The 20150-nt window shown below is 38.7% G+C and overlaps 1 protein-coding gene across 4 annotated transcripts in view; it reads left to right on the top strand.

The window, feature by feature from the left end:
- The window catches only part of FAM53A (family with sequence similarity 53 member A), a 71736-nt gene that overhangs the window by 8918 nt on the left and 42668 nt on the right, over positions 1-20150 (top strand). For all 4 annotated transcript variants that reach the window (XM_048304349.1, XM_048304350.1, XM_048304352.1 and 1 more), the window contains 2 exons: positions 11781-12027; positions 18883-18937. In XM_048304349.1, the coding sequence (XP_048160306.1) occupies positions 11950-12027; positions 18883-18937 (133 nt within the window). In that variant the 5' untranslated portion in view covers positions 11781-11949. Of the gene's footprint in view, positions 1-11780; positions 12028-18882; positions 18938-20150 lie in introns of those variants that run through there.

Genomic DNA, 20150 nt, shown 5'->3' with positions numbered 1-20150 from the left:
TCTCCCTGTAAGCTTTCTTTACGCTTCTGCCATTCAGTAATTCCCTTAGACTTGCTTATCATTGCCTTATTTATAGTCCCTGCACGTGTAGCAGTTTATTCTCATCACACAGATATATTTGAGTGTAGTTAAAAGTTTTATTGTGCCTGGCTACAAGCTGGAATAATTAATCTTCCAACCATTCTTTCCATGAATGCTCTAAGGAGATGGACAGATATCCTTTGAAATCATGCTGCAATGTTAAATTGAGCAGAGGTTTAGAAACTCTGATAATCCTAAAGATATTGAATGTTTGTTAGATGGGATTGCCTCAGTGACCACTCTGAATCCACAAAATGTTACCAGAACAGTAAGGCAGCATCACCTGGTATTGGGAAGTTAAAGGCAAATGTGGCTGGTGAAATGTGTGCTGAGTGTACTTAGTTATTAATAGTTGTTTGTAAGTATTACAAACATTAAACAGGGTTATGGGGGAGCTGTGTTCAGAAAAGTTCTTTCACGGTGTGTTCATGGTTGTGGCAGGTTTTTCTGTATTAACTGTGATACTCAAATTTTACTAACATTGCAAAATGCCATGTATCCTTGAGATTAAACTTTATAGTCCTGTTAAATACACAGTCTTAAACTTTGGAACTAGTTTGGGGGGACCTTCCCTTTGCCCTTTTCTCGCTGGAGCTCAAGCTGATCAAATAAAACCAAACCTAGTTCTGAGTTCTAAACTAGCTGTTGAACTGAACCAAACTGCAATGAAGTAAATGCTTGTTGCACCTGCAGGAAAGGCTGCAGCTGTCAAAAGCTTGTTTATTACTTCAGTACTTCTTGGGTCCAGGTGTTCAGCCAGCGACTTCCCCTAATGCAGTGGTTTTCTTCAGATCTTCAGCAGAAAAGATGTTACTGCTTTATGCAGACTAGAGTGTGCTTAACCTTTGCATGTGTGAAGATGCCAGGACCCCAGATGTCATTTCAGAGGCTTATTTTTAAAGGAAGCTTAAATTAACTAACACTTTTTGTCAGCACTGAAAGATTTTTTTGAAAGACTGAGTTTTCAGGTGAAGAGCTAAAAGGACGCACTTGCATCTCTCTTACTGTTGACTTCATTGACTGTACTGTTTTGTCCTTCAGCTTGATTACCAAAGTTGATCTTGTCAGAATGCTGTAGTCTGTAGAGGTAACTACCCAAGTGGGAGGTCCCATTTCCTTTCCAAACACTCTTGGTCATGCCCTCCCTTGCACAGTTGCTGTCTGTGAATATTCTGTGCTGAACTTGCCAAGCGACTACCTGCTGCCATTCAAAAACTGCTAAATTTCTGTCCCAGTCAGGGAAGATTAAAAGTAAAGGCCTTCCTCAATGCTCATTTTTCACCTGGCATTTTTGTGCTCAAATAAAATAGTAATTTTGGCTTATACTGATTGAAGTGTGGTCTACAGTACTTGTGTACTAATTGGCACCTTGTGCCCATTTGCTTCCCATACAGGGGCATGGCTTTACATTAAAGCTTTGTAGCCCAGTCTGCAAGTAAGCTTTGTAGTCTGGAGTTCTGGTGACTTCTGTAAATCCCCTTTGACAAGTACATCTTTCCACAGAATTTGCTTGTAGAAGCAATGAGTTGTTGAACCTCAGATAGTGTTGAGGTAGTACACAGAATATATTAAGCTTTTCCATCAAGCAAAGGTGATCTTCCAGTATTTAAAAAAAAAACAATCATACTAATGTGCTAAAGTAGTTCACCTTTTTTTCCATTCTCTTATGTGCTGTAACTTTGTCTCATGGGATTTTTTAGTTGATGTAATTGTTACAAATGCTTTTTCTAAATACCTACTGCAATGTGTACCCCTTGGTTTGTGTCTTGACCTCTAACACAGTGTTTCCTGAATCCAGTTGTTCATTGTGCTGCTTGAAGGCTGACTGCATAGAGACAAAGTAGTTATCTGGCTTTTGAAATAGTCTAGTGAACAAGTAAGAGCTGCATAGCTCAACTGAACTAATTTTTATTGAAGTACCTTTAATAGGTCTGGCAAAAGGGATGTCCCTGGTGACACTTGAAGTAATGTTTGAATTGAATGGTGAAAGCACACACAGTATTGATGTGTACTGCTTTTGTCTTCGTATTTCATTCCATTATTTTAATGGACTTTAATTTGTGGTATGCTCATACTTGGGGCATTTGTTGACTGAGGGCTCACATGTAGAGCGGATTATATGTAATGCAGATCCCTTCAGAGGCTTCACCATTCCAAAGCTCATGGTATGTGCAAAACAGAAGCTGGAAACCAACAAATAATTAACTTGATAGGAACAACAAGAAATTCTTCATACTACCATTCAGTTTTGGTACTTGTAGTGTGATACCAAGATGTCTTTATTTAAAACAAAATTTTTGCTATTTGAAAACTGTGTGGTACTTGGGTTTTATTTTCTGAATTCTAATGGATCTGGTGCTGCAGAACTTGCCATCTTTTTGTGCCACCTCTTGAGGTGGTTTCTCCTGCCAGATGAATTAAGGTTTCTTCAGTAACAAATTACAGATGGTGAGCCATGATAGAGAACAAGTTTGGGCCACGAGATGGAATTTGGTTGTCAGCTACACACCATATTTCATATCTGTTCAATGCATTTCCATGCTCTTTCCACACAGATAATGTAGCAGCAAGCTTTAACCACTTTGTGCAAGCCTGCATAGAATTTTACTGTTGTGCAAACGTCTCCTGTAATTTGCTTTCTTTATACTATAGGGTTTTATATGAAAATATGTAAACAGTGTACTTGTGAACTGCTAAAATAAGTATATACACATACATATGCTCATTCAGTATAGTTGCACAATGATCTTCTGGAGAGTTACAATTTTGAGCAAAGATACATTCTTCTTAAACTGCTAAATTGGGGATAATACTTTGTCATGGGAAGGAAATATTACAGTATGAAAAATTAGGACAGTAAAGCTTGGAGAAGTGTGCTTCATGTTGCTGTAAGCATTGAGATCTATGGATATTTACAGAATGCTGCTCAGAACTTGAGTTCTAAATTTAGTGCTATCTGCAGTTCACCAGCTGTACTATTTACTGAAAAATATTTGGACTACCATAGGTTCCTCATTTTTAATTTCCATAGTTGTATGCAAGCTGATGAAGGGAGTCTTCCCTGTGTGCAGATTATATAGCTCATTAGATCCCTGAAATGCCATGAAGTAGTATCTTTACATAAGTGGTTTTCACCTGGCCTAAGGCCTCCAGCAAGAACATTTCACACTTGGGATCATAAAAACAAACCTACTAGTTAGGCGTTTTATTTTAAACAAGCCAACCAGATGTCTGAAACTCCTCCGAATGAACCTGAAGGCAAACAGGAGGAGGTTTATTAGCTGTGTGTGTTTTGGGAGCAGGATGTATGGAAGAGATTTGTATAATCCCTCAGCTCCAAGCCCATAGGCTTTGGTAATAGAACAGTACTTCAGTGCTGATATTATTCCATTCTATCACAGGGAAGCCGGATGTGCGTGGGGTAGTCGTTGTCACTGCCACATGAGTTGAGGGTCAGTGCTATTTTTTCAACCCTGGGTATTTTTAAAGTATGCATATGTGCCTGTTTTACTTCTCAGTTTTAAGGGCAGACACTGAGATAAAGTAGGTGATACTACTCATTATTTTTATTTTTCTTCCTCTGGCTTTTTGAACTGGTGGAGTGAAGCAAATATCTCAGTAGTAGGGCTGGTTAATCTTGATCTATTTTTTTTATTCCTCAAGCCTTAGTAGAAAAATGAAATCTCATGGGTCTTGTACAGTCTGGATCACTTACTTTAGTGAAAGTCTGCTAGGTAGGTAGATTTCTCCAAACACTAATATTATCAGTATAAATTACTATGAGTCTGAATTTTGTATCTTGCTGGAGGCTTTGTCTATGAAGTAAATACTTCAATTGGTTTTAAATAGCATAATTTATAAAAGCAGTATGTGGGGGTGAAACTAATTTGTTGCTAGGACCTGAGCTTTGAGATTTTAGTAGTATAGACTGAAAGTTACAGTAAAAAAGTGGTGATTGCCCACTAGGTTTTGTTCTGAATTGCTTAAACAGGCAATAGCTCTTGGTTTGAGTAGTGTTGTCTTGAAATAATGACTGTTAACTCACTTAGTTCATAATTATGGCAAAAGCCGAGGGCTTGGTGTTCATATGTTCAAGCCTCAGTAGATCAGGCTTCTGTTCCTCAATATCACACTGTAGCCTTGGGTTTTCTGCAGTAGGGCTGAGGAGAAAGAGTCCAATTCTCACATTGCAGGGAGATGACTGGTCGTGGGCCAGAGCTGATGGCTCATTCAAATGGAACTCCAAACAGATCAGATGTAAATATTCTTCAGCAAAATTAATGAAATCCTTGCCTGTCATTGTGGTGGATTATTTTAGGAAAGAGCGTAAGTAACATAAGCATCTTGGAACAGCATCAGACACAAGGCACAGCTAGTCTGTTGTCCTATCTGACATAGATGCTTTAAAAGATGCAGGATGACTTGTCTGTGATATGAGTATTAGTGGTCTTCAGGTGTGAAAGACAGGTTTAAACCTGAGAGACTGACTTCTTACTGATAGGAGTTGGCAATAAAAAATGCTTTAACCTCTGGCTGAGTTGAATTCTTAGCCCTAGTTTTCTGTAGTGATATATTCCCTGCTTTAATTAGGTATGACCTGGAAAAAGTCTCTTGAGCTTGCTTCACCACTTCTGTTGCTTTGAGACATGTACTTTATAAACTGTGACAAAGGTTTAATACTGCCTATCTCCACACTTTTTCCTTTCTGGAAGGAGACTCATCTTGGTTTAAAACCAAAGCCAAACCACTGACACTTGAGAAGTAAAAGGTGGTATATTTATTACAGACAGCAGTTCATTGTGTAAAATATTTTGTGTGTAATCAAAATGTATTAAATTATTTTAGGCCTTTGTTTTGTATGTTTCTCGGCCAAGTTGGGTGAATTGTAAAGCTAAGGAAGGGAAACCATACTATCAAAGGTAATACCAAAGTATTACCTTTAACCTCTTTCCAATACATCACCTGCCTGTTTTAAGTAAAGTGGAATCCATAGGCTGTGATGGATGAGGCTTCCCTTCCTTCTCTTAGGAGCTCTTGCATCTGAAGCGTGGGAGATGGAGTAGAAGTGAGTGTGTAGGATGCAGCCTTATTTTAGTAGCGGTTTATGTTTTTTCTCAGCTGCCTTAGTGACCAGCTGGTCTTAGTGATGATGCTTTAGGGTCAAAACAGTGAAATTCTGGGCTCAGGAGTGATTTTCTGCATTTGAGGTAAGTGGACCTAATATTTATTCTCATCGATCTCTGGAGACATTACCAACCCAAATCCTAGTTTTTGACCTTAAAATGGTGATCTGTAGTCCTGCCTTGGACATTCATTAAGTGATGTATGTTCTTCAGGAGAAAGTTTTGAGCTCTTGATATTCCTTGTGCTTCTAGAGCCTGTGGAATATCTGAAAAACTTGTCTCCAGTGGCCATCAGTTGATGTAAAGGATCCCTTCTAGCCTATTTTTCTTGTCCCTTTTTGGAGTTTTGTGCTGGAGTTGTCAGTCTTAATCGAAGCTTGAACACCTCATAATATTGAGGTTTCCTTCTAATAAAAACTGGTTTATGAAAGCACTGCATGGAGAAAGTGAAGAGATTCTGTAGCTCAGGAAATCTGTCTTCAGTCCTTTTAGAGAAACTCTAAATGGCAAATGTTGGAACTGGGTTCTTTGGTTTGTTTGTTCAGAGTTCTAGAATGTGTAGAGTGTGGTGTTAAGCCTTTATTTTGTCACATCTGAACTCTTCAGGGAGAACAACTACAATTTAAACAGTTTTCTAGATAGTTGTGAAACAGTTTCTACAGAATACAGAGTAGGGTTATAAACTCTCCTCTCTTTGTCACTTTTGGTCAGAAACTTATTCTAATGCACTGTTTAAAAACTCTTTGTAAAGAACCTCAGAAAATAAAGGGGTGCTATAAAGGGCATTGAGAGGACTCATGAAGTATAATTTTTTGGAAATTGAGGTGTCCCCTTTTAGTACCAATCCCCCAAAACACTGATTGATAGCTTTATAGCTGTAGGAGACTTCCTAATTGAACTGATTTTTTTTTTTTTTTTTAACTTGATGTGTAATTTTGGAAAGTTTGCAGAATAGCCACACTGCAGATTAGTGCTAGAAAGGTTAGAGTCCAAATACTCTTTTAAGTGCCTACTACCAAGAACTTTTCTGGGCTAAAAGTTATTAATAATAGACTTATGTTGTAAGGAATGCTTAGCCTCTCTGTGAACTTCTTAGCACTGTAGTAAATAATGTGTACTTTTAGAAATAGAATGTTCTCTTCCCTTTTGGAAGCTGGAATTTTGCATTGCAAGAAACTAGACATTTTGTAGCCTTTTGTCACATAGCATAAACTTTTAGCTTAGCAGTTTTTGAAAAGCTGGTCTTCCAACTTAGTGTTGCTTCAAGCATAAGTGAGATGGGACAGACAATGCTCTCTTAAACCTTGATCAGTTTTGTGTGATGTTTCAATTTTGAAATGCTTCTTAGATGCTTCAGGAAGTGCCAGGAGGCGAAAAATCGCATCACCTTTCATCTAGTCTAGTAGCAAAATCATCTAGATCTGGAATTAGTACTGCTGGAGTGATTAGCTCCTTTGGCTTGCTGAAGCAGAGATAATATTTTAAAGGACCTACTTATCCGAATTGGAATTTTGACTCCAGCTAATCCTTTTCTTCTGCTGGGAGCAGGCTAAGTGCATGTATGGGATTGTTGGTAATGAGGGTTCCATGTAGCACATGGAGCAAAGAGTAGGAAATAATGAGGAGTAACAGAAGAAGCAACCCTCTCTGTTCTCTCAGGTAATTTTAGTGCCATAGGCAGAAAAAAATGGAATTGTGATCACCAAGAAACACCTACATTTGTCTTACAGGGAAATCATCTAAAAATCTTGTGATCTCTTCTTCTTTATGCAAGATAGAACTTCCAGAAACAGAGAAGAAATTGTTAGAAGTGTTTCAAACAAATATAAATTTTCCCATTGAGCTGAGCTGTTGCTGGAACATTTTGTCCTGCAGGATGTAGAGGAGGAGGAGTGGGTTGGAAATGAGTCTGGCTGCCTTACTTTCTTAGAGCCAAGGAGAGATTTTTTTTTTTGTATTGGCTTTGTGTTCTTCATCAGGACTCTTCATCTCTTTGAAAGTAGCTTGTCAAATTGAATGAGCCTCTGACATCCTTTAATTGACTGGGAGGTTGGATAATCTGTATTTTTAGTAGTCTTCCCAAAAAAAGACACCAGTGATGTCACCGAAGATACAGAATTCATGACATGAGCACTTCTGTTCTATCTTCACTGTTAATTTTGGCAGAGATTTTACAAGTCATTACTACTTGTAGCTAAACTTTTAAAGAAATAAACCCTCTCTCCTTTAGTAGTACTATAGAGATACAATAATGAATCTTTACTTTTCTCAGCCTTCAGAATGAATAGAAAAGAACTTCAGAACATAGACAATGGTAATACTGATTCCATCACAGCTCATTCTCCAGCTGTGAGGAATGTTAGCTTTGGCTTGCATTTGGAGTTTGATTTTTATATTCCATTTATTCCTTTTGATTAGTCTACCTTTCAACAATAAAAATAGCTTCTCTTCCTCCCCACCTCTCACCTCTGCCCCCCAGCTCAAGGAAATTGTAGGAAGATTAAGTCTCTCCCAGGACAGAGACTGAGTAACATCTTTTGTTGTGTGTGTTTATCTTGGAGGTCTCAGCTTGCCTGCTATCCTACCTAATCAGGCTCCAAAAAGAATGGTGTGCTAAGGGAAAGATGGCCATAATCTTGTAGGACTCCATCCAACTTGGAGCTCCAAGGGCAATTATTAGCTCAAGGCTTAGAGGATGTTCCTGTTTGAACTGGCAGTTCTTGGCTCCACGGCTGCCTTTGGAGACTTGGTGACAACAGAGGTGTGTTACCTGTGGGCTGTATCCAACATATTCCAGGGCAGGACTGGATTGTGCCAAGATCTCTGCCATGAGGCAGCTGAAAACATGCAAATTCAGCAGCATCCTTGTTGCCCTAACAAGGATGGTCAAATGGTTCATATTACTGAAAATCCAATTAGTATGAAGTGCTGAGCAGTTTGAGAGGGATTCAGCCTGATAAGCATAAAGAGTATGATGAGGAGAGACTGAAAAATGAAGTTGGATGCCTTTAACCAGCTCTAGAAGAATACCATGGTGGAAAAAGTATGTAAACAGCTTACTGTCTCTGTGGATCCATTAAATACATACCATAGCAGAGAGTCTTGAAATGAACTAAACCCTCAAAAGTAGGAAAATCAAGTGAGAAGCTTTGCTCTAGGAGGTAGAGGGACAAAAAGCCTATAAATGCATAATAACGAAGTTTTAAGATGACAACAGTTGAGTGAAGCTAGAGTCACTCTGAAGAATCTCTTGTGTCCTGTCAGCCAATATTAACTAGCAAAGATGAGGGAAGCAATTCTTTGGGGAGTATAAATAGCTCAACCAGCGTGAACCAGGAGGCTGGTCACTGAGTTAAGGTTCTGAGCCTGCAGGAGTGATTTCAGATCCCTTTGAGCTGGTAAGTTTGACCAGTCAAAGAAGTACAAATTGGAAAAGGAAGATGGGGAGTGAAACGTGCTCAAACCGTGCTTGAGGAGGAGATGCCTAATTTCTGATGAAAGAAAAATCTGCCTGGCTCACTGTAGGAAATGCTGATGTCAACTGGCTTTCTTGTGTGGGGTATTTCTTTCTTTTTCTGATGCTGTAGCTGGACAGGTACTTGGATAGGCAGTGTCAGCATCCCGCAATATGCCCACACAAGCATTTGTGTCCAGTTCACGGCAAACCAGGCTGGGGAGCTGATCCAGCTGGAAAACAACATTTCCCAGAAACAAAAGGAAGTGTTTTGGTTTTATCCAGCTATAAAAATTCCCTGATCTAGTTCTGTGATGAGCAGAAACACTTGTGCTGGCACTCTGCTGTGGGCCACAAATAGCCAGAGAAGACAATGTGTTGGCAGCTGTGATGGCAGCTGAGGTACATCAAACTGCAACCTAGAATGCCTTTCATTGGTAGGTGTGTGATGGTGACATTTCAGTGGTAGAAGTGTTGGCGACGTTTTGACCACTTAAACATTCATTGTGTTGTCTTTAACAAGGACTGCCCAATAAGAACAGATTTCTAGTGTAAAACAGTTAATGCCAATGTACAGATCAAGAACATTTAAGAAAGATGAGAAGGGAATTCACTTCCAAAGCATGCTTCTGATCTGAACTACAACCCCTGCTATTAGGGTTGTGCTTCATATTGAGACATGGAATTTACTCAAGAGGGGGAGCAGTAGAAAGTGGGAGCAGATGGGTGAAGGCTTTTCTGGCCAACAGCACCTTTTCATCCCTCCCCCTACTTAAAAATAAAATCTTTGTCAGTGGAGCATGTCTCCATTTGAAAAATTATGATTGGTAAGTGTGAGTTGCTAAAATGAAACTTTTTGTGGGGGATTTTCCACACTGCCTGTGTTTCAGAACTGACTGGGTTCCGTGCTGTCACAAAGGGCCTGAGTGGTTGCAGTGCCCAAGTATTACTTTCAGTAGCTGGTAGGATTTATGAGTGTGGATAACTACAGTTCAGCATGATTCTGAAAGTGCCATGCTTCTGTGATTTCATGTGCTTTCCCTTTATCCTTTGATTCAGCTGGTTCATTAACTAAAGTCTAATATCATTCTGTCTAGTCTCTCCTTATTTTAGCTTGTATTAAGCTGACTTAAAATTGCAGTGAAACATTTGAAGATTTGAAGTACTAAGAAAAATAAAACTATAATTAACTGATTACAGATCAGTTTTTCTCCCATCTTTGGTTAGTTTTATTGGATTTTGATTTTTTTTTTTTTCCTTGAGAAAAAAACCCACAAATTCTTCTACAGCCCTTCAAATAGAAGTAATGAAGTGTCTGCTGAACTTTTCAGCTGATTCTTAGTAGTAGCCTCTTACTTGTGGAAATATTAATCCTTAACATAGATCTGAAAGTCTTTGCACCAGTTATGAAGCTCTTCAGTATGTTTTCAATCTGTAAAGGAGCAAGTTCAGACTTCCAGTCAGCCTTTCGTGTGACTTGTATTCCGAATTTCCAGATTTACTTGAACTCTGCCAGGTTTAAAAGGGACACAGCAGTGTTTGATTGTGCTGCTCTAGATACTGCTGTGTTCACATGCTTGCCCTCAAAGTTGGCTTCAGTATTTCATGAACCACGCTCTGCTCTGACTGCTCACATTGAACAGTGTATGTGCAGCTTTTACCAGTGAGTGTATGAACTTGGAGGTTTTTTGATGTTTGACCTGGTGTAATTTCAGAACAAGATGTAAATATTTCAAGTTGTGTGATTTCCTGAAAGACAGAACATATGTGGTAAAAACAGACCAGTTGAATTTCCAGCTATCTGGGTAGCATTATTTGTGGTGGAAGAGCATTTCTAAGCATGTTACCTTACAGCAAAAGAAAAAGTAGATATAAGAACAGGGCCAAATGTTGGGTAGAAGTTGTATTTGTGGGACAGCTCTCAGGCTGAAGGAGGCTTCTGTGCAGCAGACTGCTGCGAAGGTAAAGTAGTGCATGGTTAGCATATGAAAATAATATTAGAGGAGTACTTAAAGGCAACAGGTTTAAAAGATAGTCTGACATCACTATTGTGATTATTAATATCTTAGTTTTAAGTGGGTTTAACTTGACTCATAGCCTCAAGTTGCTTTTTTTCCTTGCTACTACTGGTTATTTAAACAGCTAATTAGTAGTGTGGAAGAGGCAATATTTTATGGAAACATTATTTGAAAATAATTTCCTGCCTTTTTTTTTTAAACTGTAGATGTTAAAACTAGAAAATGTAAGTAAACTTGTGGTCGTAGCAGCATCAATGTTCCTTCCCAAAGCCTCATGTTTAAATTTGGAAATACCTCTGTGAGGATCTCTTCCCACTTTATTTTCCATAGTGGTCCCTGAATATGCTTGACCAGCTTAAATAATTGAGAATGGTTAATGCAGATCACTGGGCGGGGAGGAATGTAGAGGATTTTTTATGTAGCTGATGAACCTAGTGCTTTTGATTTAGGTGACTGCTCATAGAATAAAGATATCAAAGCTGTTGTCTGTGATACTTCTATGTGTATGGGAATCTGTCTTGGTTAGGAGATCTGGTGTTTGCTGACAATTTTGTAACCTAAGGAAAAAAAAATCCAAACCTGAAAAAAACCCCAGGGCAGGGTATTAAAAGTAGCTGAAGGTTTGGGAAGTGGGTATAGTGTTTGTTACCCACTGCTCCACTTTTCTTCTTAAGAAGGGGTTAGTGATGAAAAACCATGGTAAAAAATGCTAAATTGTGTCAAATATGCAGAACAGTATGGTGGGTATCTGCCTGTGTTGTATGCTGTTCTAATACACCTGGCTTGAGCTTCATTAGTTAAAATTTGGGAAAGCTTTCCATCTGCCTTGGATCAAACTCCTGGGTAGAATCAGTTCAATAGCAGGAAAAAGCCAAATGATGCTCTGATCTTTGCCATTGAGTCTTATCTCCTTTCTGAAATTTTAATCAGTGGAACCTCAAATAGGAGTATTCTTTCATGAATAGAGATGTGTAATCTGAAATGCCAGGCCATCAGTTTGCATGAAGGAATAGTCCAAGTAAGAGTTGTGTTATTACAATACTAATTATGATATATGCAAGAATTTTTCTGACTTCTTTCCTTTTTTCTAATCCAATTTTACAGGAAGCCAGACATGATACACTGACAACATTTGAAAATAAACTTTGGCAATAAGATGGAAGCATAAATCTCAAGATTCTAGACCAAAACAGAAATGGCTCATGAGTATTGAAAGAAGAGACTGAAGAGCCTCTGACACTTCCGTGTGAGCAGTGGAAAAGGAACAACTACCATGGTAACACTAATAACAGAAAAGCTGCAGAACCAGAGCTTGGATGATCTGACCTGTAAAACATACAATATTAATCTGGTAAGGATCTACCAAAATAACATGAAATAAATGGGAAATGCCAAGTAACTCAGAACTGCATAACAAATTCAAGAATGTATTTCAGCCAGAATGTAGCTATTTAGGTTAGGACTGGTTTGCAAGGTTGGGTGGGAGTTGTAAGGGGAGGAAAAAAGTGGAACTTCAGTGTTTAGCCCCTTTTTGAAGTCATGCTTTCTTGCTTTAATGATCATTTTAACCTTGCTACTTCATTTTAAATAGCAAAAAACCAGTTCTTTTCATGAAATAGTGCTCTAATGACTGAAAAGAATTATCAAAGCTTCTCAGAATTCCTGTTTTTGCTAGCAAAACCCACAAATACTTGTATGGGTTGAAGTTTTCTTCACTTCCTATAACCAGGTGCTTGATATCTTTATATCTGACAAGAGTATTTACTTACAAAAATCCCTGACTGCCACATAGGTAACTATCAGCACTAGGCAGAAAGAGAACAAGTTGTCAGGTAAATACAGTTAAACAAAAAGTCAGGTTACCTCCAGACTGTTGTTGATACCAGTAGAGTGGATCCTTGCTTCTTCAGTGTCTCAGATGCCTGGTGCTCTGAAAAACTTTGTAGTTTATGGTGGTATTCTTGCTGGTTTAATCTCTGGGTACATAGTGTGGTTCAAGCATGCAATTCAGGCATGAAGGAATCTATTCTCTTCACATCTCATTTGTGAATGAAATATCCACTCTAGAGTGAGTAATGCAGAACAGTATCTTGTCAATTTCAGGTGCCTACCTGAGAGCCTCGAGACCATGTTTTGTATGGAATGCACTAATTTTGTTTTACTGACTTTAATTACAGTGGCACCCTTGTGTAGGTCAAACTTTAAGGTTCCAGTGGGACACAAAAGAACTTAATTTGACTAAATGTCAGGGTGTTGTTCAACTCTAGTTCTGTTACTTATTAAAAAAATAATTCAAATATTGGACCTGAAGTATGTCAGTTATTTTAAAACTCTATTGAACAGCTGAACTGCTTCCTTATTTACTTCATGAGCCCAAAGCAGGTGAAGCATATCTTGAATGTGGTGGAGTTTGTGCACAAGCACTTGCAATTCTCATGTATCCAGTTCCTTGTCCAGTAAGGATATCTTAACAGTAGACATTAATCAAGCAGTTTTATTTTCAAAACTGTAGCAGGTCCATTTAGAGTTCTTCTAATAATTGTTTCTACTTCTATTTTGCCTTCCCTTTAAATATGTGCTATTCTTGAAAGACAGATTTAAGGTCTTGAAATGGCGTTAACTCTCAGGAGAAGCGCTTACTTAGCTTGCATTTATTTTGTCTGGTTTGATGAAGCACTTGGGACGTGCAGTTTGTAGGAGAATCTGCTGTATCTGTGAACTGGCAAAGTCATCATTTAACTAAACTCTGGGGCCTAAGTGTAAGGCAATGATGACCTATAACCAGTAGCAGTATTTGTAACTAAATGTGGTGGCACCTTGTAACTTCTAGTTTTTGAGGTCCTAAAGTTTGCATAAACTTGGAAACGGAACTGTCTTTTTACCAGTAGTTACTGTAGGTTTTGGACTGCAGACCTCGAGTAGCAGAGAAGGACATACTACTGCTTTTACAGTGTGCAGTCTGTACAGGAGTGTGTTGGCATGCTGTAATGTGTTGTAGGTTGGTTGTTTTTTATTCCTCTCCTTATCTGGACTTACAATAAAGCATGAAAAAGAACAAGTGGAGCGGAAAATGGCACATGATGTCTCATCAGTTGTTTTGTCCTTGCCCTTCTCCTGTTCCTCTCCTCCTTTTATCTGTCAAGTAATTGGTTTTGTAAGTGCTTTAGTTCTTACAGAAAATAGGTTCTGAGGCTAGGAACAGGTTCTGTTTGTACACATTGGCACCCTGAAAAAGTGTGGAAAGTGTGTAGTGAGGTGTGGAAATAGAGAAGCAAGTGTGAATAAAAGTGTGCAAGTAGGATGCTCCCTACTAAAAAGGATTCATGGAAGCAAATGATGGCTTCCTGACTAAAATGTGAACATGAGATGATAAAAAGTGTTTTTTCACTGGTGAAGGCAGTTGTGTAATTTCACTAAGGGAAAAAGGCTGCTGATGGTGGTGTGGTATCAGTGCTAGCACATTTAGGCTTTTTGGCAAGAAGTTCAGGTTAATGCTGTGGTTTCTTCTAATAGCAGCAGTTTAGAGCGATTCTGAAATGATCTTGCCTGCACCTTTTGTTACTTGTGCTGGCACAAAGTTCTGTGACACCATGTGGTGAACCTCATTGTGAGCTGATTGAGGATCAAGACGCAACTTTTCTTGCCTGGGTTAATGTAGTTAAACCTTATCAGTTTTGTGATACCTTGTGCAGTGCATCTGCTCGAGTGTCTTGGCACAAGTAGATAAAATAGCTGGGGAAAAGCTATTCTGTAATACAGCTCATGAATCAGGGTTGTAAAAGAAAAAAGAATAGCTCTTTCAAAGCTATTTACTGTGCAGCCGAACTGGGCATAAAGACAACATGTATAGGGCATAGTACATTTTTTCAGTTGTGTAAGCTGTGTGGTGACCAAGTACCTCTCTTTTATGTTGTAAAATACTGGCTGCAGCTTTTTAGTGCTCTGTTAAATGACATGCTAATTTTCCAGGCTGGTGTAATTCAGCCAGTGCATGCTCAGTTATGTTGTACAGCCTTGTCCTGCACCTGCCTTCAGGAAAATGACTGAGTGACCTGCTCTAGAAGCAGGAAGGTTGTCCCAAGGTCTTTTCCTCAATTTGGGTACTGTAGCTCATGAGGTGGTGTCCCTGGTTGCTCAACTTACAAGACAGAAGTTCTGTGAGCACATTGTGTCTTTCATGGATTGACAGCAGCATTAAATCAAATAGTCGGTCTCTATTCCCTTGAACTCTCAGAACTCTCATAGAGCTCAAAGTCTTGGGTTTTTTTGTATATTCTGAGTAAACTTGTACCTTTTTCATATTCCTGTATAGAATCTCATGTTGGTTTGTGAAGTAACAGCATGTGAGCTGTAAGACTTCAAGGTGTGGTATTAAGAAGAAAACATAACCACTGCCAGACAAGGATTTGTGAAAGGAATGTTTTACTATAAAACCCCTTACAGGCATGGGGGGTTTCATTAGTTTTAATTTTTGAGGCTTATTTGTGTTGAAAGATGTAGAACTCGATTGACTTCCTCAGAGGAAAAGCCACTGGTCAGAAGACTTGACTTAATAATTTCTTTACATCCTGAGAAAAGGTCAAAATGTTCCTCCTCACTATTTCATATCCAGTTATATTTGGAGGATATTTGGTAGAAAAATGGAGGTCTGGTATGGCCTATTCAAACTGAGTCACATCTGTATGGTGGTGGTTAAATTAGTATTTGCATGATAAACAATGGCTTCCCTGTGGTTTGGAAAGGATGCTGATAAATTGGAGGAACTCAAATATACTTGGAAACTGGAAAAAATGCCTTGAAATTAAAGCCATTAATTTTAAAAGTATGAAGATGAAATTGTCATTCTGAGAATAATGAGGAGGGATAGCACAGGCTGTGAAGTTCTTAATGCAATACACTGGAGTGTAGAAGAATAGCCAGAATTATTTTTGTTACAGTTGGCTTCTGCTAGCAAAGAACACTTAAAATTAGTGATGAAATTATAATTTGTTGTCAGCCTCACACAGCTCTTCCACTTACTTAGTTCAGACTAGGTGTCTTTTCAAGTGACTATTTTAATGAAAGAACAGCTATTACTCAGAAAACTGACTGAAACTTGCAGCATTGTTCTAAATATTGTGCCGCATGTTTTCTTTCCTTTTGAGCATAGTCTCTCCAACTGCACAAAAGAGGTTCTATTTGTGAATAAGCATTTCAAAGTAGATCCACTTCTTGGCATGAAGCAAATAATTCTAACCTCAGGTGAAACTTGTAGTTTCATTGTTTTGTGTGTCCATCTTAAAATATGTCATTATTTCCGTAATAAATTCTCCAGAGGCATGAGATCTTGGTGGATGTTTTAACATCTATTCAAAAAGCAGTAGTTGCAAGATGGATGCTTCCTCTTCAGGAAAGTGACTTTGTTGAATAACTTGGCCTTATTCTAAGGAAGACTTCCTTCACACAGAGGGTAGCAGACTTCCCTGTCAAGGTTCTTAGCAATTGCAATGTCTTTCTTTTATGACTATGCTTGAAAAGTCTTCATTGAGGAAGCTTTTGGGTAGATCATAACACAAAGGGAATGAATGGGGGAGGGTAGAGTGTGGCCAGCCCAGGAGAGCTGATAAACTGGTTCAGTGCCCTGTTACAGTAATACCTAGTGGGACTTGTGTCATGTGCTGTATAGATAAAAAAAATCCTCCTTCCTGTAAAGAATTTACAGCCTGACAGAGTCTACTCAAATTTGGACTTCCAGACATCATTAAAATACACCAGCAGACACTGTTTCCAAGTATTTTAGTTTCAGTTACAGAAAGCTAAGCATATATTGTAAAGGAGATTTGTTACTTACTGTCCTCTTAGTCACTCAACCCTTATTGCAGTGCCTTGAGCTTTTGCTGGAAATAGTGCAGCTTACTCTCCCTTTCAGCATATGATGTCACATGTGATGTTCTTAAGGTTTTTGGTCTGAATCTCCGAAGAATTAGCAAAGAATTTTTTTGTCACTTAGCAGGATTCTGTATAAATGATCCCAAGTTGCAGAGAAAATATGTCTGCTTTGTCATGGAACTGAGCACTGACTTCTCCAGAACCTGGTCAGAAATAGCTGTAAAGACAAGGTTGCTGTCTGAGTTAGAGAACATTGCAGTTCTCTGGAGGACAAATGGTCTGTGTGTATGTGATCTCACTTTTTCCATGTTCACCCTGAAAAATGCTTTCAGTGCTCTGCAGCTGTCAAAGTAGTTTAGTGTCTACCTGATGGACAAGGCTTTTTAAGGTGGTAAAAATGCAGGTAATCAAACAAGTTGGACATCCATGAAGAGAACCTTGTTAAAGATGCATTTGGCTGTAAAACTCTAAAAACTAAGTATCGACTGCCACATAGGATTGTGCTTGAGGTTCTGTTCCTTATAAGCATTGAATATCTTGGTCTCTGTGAATAAACAGTCTTTTAAACATCCCTAACTATTATGCTCATATTAAGTCATCTTTCTGCCCTTTTCATCTGGTTCAGGATAAATCAGCTATAAGACTTTTTGACACAGAATTTTGTTCCAATAACACATTTCCTTAGCTACTCTCTGATAGTTGAATAGGTTGGTGTTGCCTTTCATTTGGGGAAAGCTGGAAAGGAAGAATTTGTTGAAGACCATATCTTTTAGTCTCTAGTTCGTCCATTTCCCCTTCAGGGACAGCTGGAATGTAGCTACTGTTACCTTAATGTGCTCCTGTGTTTCACATGAAGCTGGTACCTGATTAGAGTAAATGATGGATACTGGCTTTTTAAATGTGACTACTACTATAAAACTGGCAAGTTGCAGACTTCAAGTGGTTTGAATCAGACTAATTAATAGCAAATTCAATGGAGATTTAAACTTAGGGTTCTGCTGTTTACTTGAAGTAGCTTCTTTAAAAGGAGGTTATAAATGCATCTACAGATGCAAATGGAAAGTAAGAATGAAATGGATTGTCTCATGTGCAGATGCTGATGAAAAATAAGATTAAAAATCTCATTGCTGTCCTATCCTTTCATCTGTTCTATTATTTCCTACCTCTAAAACAATAACACCAAGGGAATATTACCACAGCTCAATGTTTTTCTCTGCGGGGCTCAAGGATATAAAGTTGTCACTAGCACTATGTGCTGCTGTACAGAAAAAAAAGAAAAAGCTTTGTAGCTCAAGGATGTTTGTTTAAAAATTGACTTTGTATCTGGAAAGGAAGCGTATGTACAATGCTATCATCTTTGGCTATACACAAAGAACAATGTTCACATAAAGTATGTTGCTCTTTTTTAAAGCAATCTTCCTCTCCATCCTGAGGTGGTGGTGGGGGAGTGAATAATGACCCTTGGGCTGATGGAGCTATGAGCCACTTATTTATAGCTCCTTTATAGGAGGCCAGATTGCAAGCTCTATGCTTTGTCTGAGAAATCTAGACCATTAAGAATGCCTTTGTAGTAATTTTTTAGGTAAAATTAGTTACAAACTTGTCTTACTGTGCCGATGCTACTGATGAGGCTTAATTGAAGGCCTTTATACACAAACCTTGTTTTAAGCATGTCTATTATGTTGTTTCTGAGTAGGGAGCCACCACCAGTAAGTTGAGATTTAAAAAGCAGTCAGTCTGCAACAGATGTTTTGGAGATAGGAAAGATTTTTTCAATGGCTTTTCTACTTTGAAGAAATAAAAAAAAAAATGTCCCTGCATTGATTATAAGAAAATGTAAAATACTAATAAAGCCTGATTGGAACAGTGTTCATGGTGGTGAACCTCAAGAGCTTGTATATTTAATTTAGTTAAAGCTATTCTTGTCTCTTAGCTGAAGATGAAGTGTTTTGCCTTCTAGCCTTAAGATTGAAAATGGAAACCCAACTGCCAGATTGTAATTTCCTCTCTACTGAAATGAGAATTGGATCAAAGCTTTTTCATTAAAGATGAATTATCACTCTTAATTTTCCAGTTTATTCACATGGGCTAATGTTGTAATTCTTGAAACAGTTTGATACTTAGCAGTATATCAGAAAACATTATAAATAGATGCCAGAGGCTTTATTTATAAAGATCAGCTGTTCAGGAATTTCTTCAAGAAATCTTGAATAAACCCCATCTTTTAAAAGGCATTGTTAAGTGCACATATAGGAAAACTAAAAAGTGCATGCAGTTTCCTTGAAGTGAATGCTGACTCTTTCCACAGTTAAAATTTTTTTTTTCTGATTGATTTCAGTACTCATCTGAGAAGCTGAACAAAAGTGGCAGCTTGTTCCCTTTCGAAATCAATGGTAAGTTCTTCAGAAACCTTAGCTGTGTTTTACTGAGGTAATTGGTATAGCAAGCAGCCTTTCTTTTGTAAATAAGGTGAGGGGGATGGAGCATGCTGCTGTAGAGCCTGCTGGTTTAAGCTGGTCTTTGAACAATACTGGGAATAGCTGGTTGTTAGTTTTGTACTTGTGATCTGCTTTGCATAGTAAAAAGCCCTTGTAACACTTTCTTTTTGTTCAATATCTGCCTTGGTGTACAGAAGCACAGAAATGCTGTTTTTCATGTTAAACATCTTCAGATTCCTCAGCTAGTAGAAATCTTTGTACACCTTATTCTATTCTTTGCCACATAGAACATATAGCATGATGCAAATCATAAGGTGAAGTCCAGTGCCCTCATAGAAGTGTTGTTTGCTTTTATTGCTCCTTGGTCCTATTAGAATAAGTTTTACCTAGCAAAAGCAAAAGTCCCAGTTATTGATATGTAAACTTTCCACTGCCTTATTAAGGCGTGGACTTGAAATTTTGCATGTTATGTTTTCTCTGAGCATGGAGGACTTTTATTTGCTCAGTGGGATTCCTCCTAAAATGTTAATCTTGGTTTGTGAGAGGTTTCAAAGGCAAATGATGCTTTATCTTAAATAGCATTACCAACTAAGCAGGTATCCTGGTGGGAGTCTGTTACAGACCACCCAACCAGCATGGAGAGGGAGACAAAATACTCTAAGCAGCTGGGGGAAGTCTCACAATCACTAGTCCTTGTTGTCCCCCCTTGTGGGGGACTTTAACTTACCAGATGTCTGCTGAAGTACAGTACAGCAGAGAGGTAGCAGTCTAGGAGGTTCCTGGACTGCATGGAAGAAAACTCCGCGATGCAGCTGATGAGTGAGATCAACCAGGGGAGATGCTTTGCTGGACCTGCTGGGTTTGAAGAGGGAAGGACTGGTGGGTGATGTGGTCAGAGGCTGCCTTGGTCACAGTGACTGGGGTTTTTGATCCTTGGAGAAATAAGGAGGCAGAGATCAGGAGAGCTGCCACCTTGAGCTTCTGGAGGGCAGACTTCAGCCTGTGTAGGAGGCTGGTTGACAGAATCCCATGGGAGGCAGTCTTGAGGGACAAAGGAGTCCAGGAAAGTTGGATGTGCTTTAAGAAGGAAATGTTAAAGGTGCAGGAGCAGGCTATCTCATGTGCTGAAAGATGAGCCAGTGGGGAAGAAGATTGGCCTGATTGAACA

The sequence above is a fragment of the Corvus hawaiiensis genome, chromosome 5, assembly GCF_020740725.1.
Source record: "Corvus hawaiiensis isolate bCorHaw1 chromosome 5, bCorHaw1.pri.cur, whole genome shotgun sequence".
In the NCBI taxonomy this organism is placed as follows: Eukaryota; Metazoa; Chordata; class Aves; order Passeriformes; family Corvidae; genus Corvus; species Corvus hawaiiensis.
Note: the sequence above shows the minus strand (reverse complement) of the source record. Positions and strands in the feature narration are given on the sequence as shown.